Here is a 4,736-nt window from a genome sequence, read left to right on the forward strand (position 1 = left end):
ACGTCCCTCCACACCAGATCTTCAGATCCAGTCAGATACTTCTGTATGAACTGGAGCCTGAAGGTGGCTGTCCTACTAGCCAGGTGGACCAGGCCCTGGCCCCCCTCATCAGTGTATTCAAGTTTCCTTTCTTGGGCAAGAGAGTGATGATGGCTCTCTGACACAACAATGGCAATGATCCAGACACCAGGCTCTCATTAAAAACATCTAAGTTGTCATCGGCCAAGATGTCCCAGAAAGCCTTATAGAACTCTACAGTGCTACAGTTGAGGTCCAAGACTGTGATGTCTAACATAGTTTTTAAAAAAACATTTAAATTCAAAGTACTTACAAAAGATCTTCTCTTTCTTCAGACTCTCCAGTTCAGCTTGTTGCATGTTGATATGTTTCTCCAGTTGTATGACTTTATCCATCTGTGCATGTGTGAATGTTTCTGTTGTGTAGCAGGATGGTTCATTCTTAGTTTGACTGTTTTTTTCCACCATGTCCAGCAGCTCTGGGATCTGCTGCTTGTCCTTGATGTTCAGAACAACATATCTTCCTCCACAGCTCTGACGGAGCTCCTGGATGTCCTTGTTTTCTTGTACAAAGTTAACAACAGCTGGAGCTGTAGGATCTGACTCCACAGTGAACAGAATCATGGTGAAGTCATCGACTCGAGAGCTGAATGTGTTCTGGATGGTCTTTAACTCGCCCTTGTCTTCATCAGTGAGGGGACCCACAGGTAGGACCAGGATGAAGGCATGGACCCCCTCAGGATCACAGAGGGAGATACACCTGAGTGATTCCTCCATCACTGCCTCCTGAGGTTCTCCATACAAGGCAGGCAGCTCCACCAGGGAAACCCAACGTCCACACACCTCTCCCTGATGTTTAACACACTCTGATGAGTTGGAGACTGAAGGAAACTCTGTCTGACCTAAAATGGCCTTGGCTGCTGAAGTCTTCCCTGCTCCTCTCCTCCCACACAGAACCAGGTTTAAAGCTGGTTTCATGTCTTCAGACTTTGGTCTTGTGGTGTCTTCAGTGAAGGTGAGGAAGGTTCCTTTGTTTTCACACACAATGTTCTCAATCTTCTGCATTAATGATCTGTGGTCATCTTCATACATGCTGTAGTGTCTTCCTCCACAGTCTGTAAGGAGCTGAGTCACAGTAGAACTTTTGTTCTCATTGTGTGTCATGATGACCATCGAGTGTTTTAAAGCATCTCGACCAAACAAACTCAGGATGAACTTCAGTGTTTGTCTGTTCTCTGCAGTGAAATCAGAAGGTTTCACTAACAGCAGAAGAACATTTGGTCCAGGGAGACAAAGACACTTCTTCATCTCTTCTCTTAATGCCTCCTCAGACAGACTGTAGATGTTTGGAGTTTTCACGACAGTTAATGGTTTTCCTCTCCACTCTCCACAGGTTCTTTGGTAATGAGAAGTCTGGTCCTTGATGATGAAGTTACCAAGTTTTGACTGTTTGTCTTCACTTTTTCCCAGCAACACGATCCTGAATCCAGATGCTGTGATACAACAGAGAAACAGATTAAATGACATCAAGTTATATTTATATAATATAAGTCACAGTTTACTAAATTAGGTTCATATATATATATATTACTTAACTACAGATTAATAAAATACAACAACGATGCTACAGGTCAGCGGGGAGATGTCATCATCATCCCCACAACCAGAGATTGGGTACCAAGCCCCAACAGCTACCAACAGCCTCAACACAAGAGCTGCTGACCTGAGAAGGAAGATCGTGACCCAACTGGAAACCTGGAGCCCCAGACGAATACCGAAGCTGAGTTGCCAGGTACCTTCAGAAGATCTACTAGTGGATGTGAATGCTGCTCTGAAGACAATCTCCACAAGAACCATCACTGACACCAACAAACAATACACAGTACAGCAACAGTAATCATGGAGATGCTTGGATACAAGGTGGGCTTGGGACATAACAAACAGTACCCACCATGGAAGAGACGAATAGAGGCCAAGATAAAGGCAGCACGGAGAGAAGTTAGCCAGCTAGCTGAACTCCAGAAAGGAAACATGGTAAATAAAGGGGCGCCCAGGAAGTACAACTCACTCTCCATACCAGAGGCACTCGAAACTGCCAAACAGCGACTAACAGCTCTGGCCACCGGGTTGAAGAGATACACCAAGGAGGGAGAGGCCAGAAGAATAAACAAGTTGTTCTCCACTGAACCAGCCAAGGTGTACTCTCAGTGGCAGGCAAACAACAACCGGTCAGACCCGCCAAGAGCTGAGGTGGAAAAATACTGGAAAGACATATGGGAAAAAGAGGCATCACACAACACCAATGCCCAATGGTTAGTGGACCTAAGAGCTGACCACAGCAACCTCCCAGAACAAGAACCAGTAACCATCTCAATGGCAGACATCCAAGAAAGAGTGTCAAAGATGAAGAGCTGGACAGCACCAGGCCCCGACATGATCCATACATACTGGCTGAAGAAGCTAACTGCACTCCATGAGCGCCTAGCAGCACAGATGAACCAGCTGCTCAGGGATGGGACTCACCCAGAGTGGCTAACCCAAGGCAGGACAGTCCTAATCATGAAGGACCCCCAGAAGGACCCATCCCATCCAACTACCGGCCAATTACTTGTCTCTGCACAACATGGAAGGCTCTGTCAGGCATCATTGCGGCAAAGTAAGAGTAAGCATGTGGCTCAATACATGAGTGAGGCACAGAAAGGAATTGTCATTAACACCAGGGGAGCCAAGCACCAGCTACTGGTTGATAGAACAGTTGTCCGAGACTGTAAGAAGAGACAGACCAACCTGTGCACTGCCTGGATTGACTACAAGAAAGCCTACAACTGCCATTGTCAACCCTGACTTGTTCAGAAACTCATTTGGAGCGTCCTCTGAAAACGACGCCAAAGACTTTAAGACTACATTCGTCCCAACCTGTAGGAATCCTGTAGTTATCAAGCAGCAAGCTCTTTACCTATTCCTGACAGTCAGTCACGCAAAGGTCATATGGGACCCAAAACTGAAACCCAAAGGGCTTTTTGGGGGACACTTAAATGTCAGAAGTGTCTCCAAGACTGATCAACTGACTCACTTACTATCAAACTTTAAGCTGGACTTTTTATGTTTGTCTGAGACATGGTTGCAACAATCAACCCCTGTCAATATTTTCTCCCTACCCGGATATCAGTGTTTCCGACGAGACCGAGTTGGGGGGAGGGGAGGGGGGGTTATGATCTATGTCAAAGACGATATTAAATGTGAGTGCATTACGCTCGATGCAGCAGACACTTTAGCGCATGTTGCCATAAAAGTTATATTCTGTCAACAAATGTCATTCATTAGGGCCCGAGCACAGCACACTGGGGCAAGGCCCTATTGTATTTCGAACGCTGAACGATGTTTAAAAGTAAATTGCATTTTCGACGGCCCATATCCCCCCGAAAACTCACGAAAATGTGCCTATCCCCCCAATGTCAGGTGTAAAATTATGTATTTTGGGGGTCTCACACATGGACGTATGCATATGCCTCAACAGCGCCACCTAGGTGTGCGTTTTTGGAGGTGCCCCTCGCCACGGTTTCGCCCATGTGCACGAAACTCGGTGGGAGTATGTAACATGCCCAGACGCACAAAAAAGTCTCTTGGTGCCCGGGGCTACAGTGAACCGTACGCCGTCCAATTTTTGCCAAATTTGGACTTTTCGGCTTTTTGCCTCATTTCCAGGGGTCGCATTTGAACTCCTCCTCCTAGGGATTTCATCCGATGTGCTTGAAACTTGGCGTGTGTGTTCTCAAGGCCTCGACAATGAAAAGTTATCAAAATCACGTGACGACGCGTCAAAGTCAACGCTGCCGATTTGAAACAAGACTCCATTTACTTTTGGGCTGATTTTCAGGCAAAAGTGTGCGGCTCTCATATACTTTGTCAGAGCTGTCTGAAACTTGTTATGTTTGTTAAGACCAATATTATGCACAATTTGGCTGCATAATTAATGAGCGCTCTATAGCGCCCCCTGGAATTTTTCTTTGGGACAGCCCCGCCACAGTTTTGGAGACAGAGTCACGAAACTCAGCTATGTTGTAGAAGATGGCAGGATGACCTAAGAAAAAGTCTTTTGGAGCAATGGGCTACAATGAACAGGAAGCGAGATATTTAAGAATGAAAATCGCCATTTTTGCTGTTTCGGCCTGGTTGAGAAGGGGTCATGTTTGAACGAACTCCTCCTAGGGATTGTATCCAATTCACTTCAAACTTGGTAGGTGTGTTCACATAGACTTCCTGAGTAAAAGTTATCAAAATGATAAATTTTGGGGAAACAGTGTGGGCGTGGCGCTCTATGAAAATCGTCATTTTTGCTGTTCTGGGCTGGTTGACAAGGGGTCATATTTGAACGAACTCCTCCTGTGGATTGTATCCAATTCACTTCAAACTTGGTAGGTAGGGCTGCACGATATGGCCTGTAACCAATATCTCGATATTTTTAAGCTATATCGCGATACACGATATATATCTCGATATTTTTGTGTTGTTTTGTATTGTTTATTTCTAATAAATAATAATGTCATTATTACCTTGATAGCATAATTGCTCAGAATCAATGTAGAACAGTAGATTTACACTTGCTGTATGAGACACACCTCTTTTTATAGCATTTTAACACTTGTCATATTTTTTATGAATTTTTAATATATTTCATAATGTACATATGAGCACTGAAGCAGTGCAGGATCATACTTG

The 4,736-nt window shown here is 44.9% G+C and overlaps 1 protein-coding gene across 1 annotated transcript in view; it reads right to left on the reverse strand.

The window, feature by feature from the left end:
• LOC109136686 (GTPase IMAP family member 8) overlaps window positions 1–4,736 on the reverse strand; it is a 31,101-nt gene that overhangs the window by 1,018 nt on the left and 25,347 nt on the right. Inside the window, exon 6 of the mRNA XM_027278390.1 lies at window positions 486–616. Within this exon, the coding sequence (XP_027134191.1) occupies window positions 486–616 (131 nt within the window). The remainder of the gene's footprint in view (window positions 1–485; window positions 617–4,736) is intronic.

This window comes from Larimichthys crocea, chromosome III (genome assembly GCF_000972845.2).
Source record: "Larimichthys crocea isolate SSNF chromosome III, L_crocea_2.0, whole genome shotgun sequence".
Taxonomy (NCBI): domain Eukaryota; kingdom Metazoa; phylum Chordata; class Actinopteri; family Sciaenidae; genus Larimichthys; species Larimichthys crocea.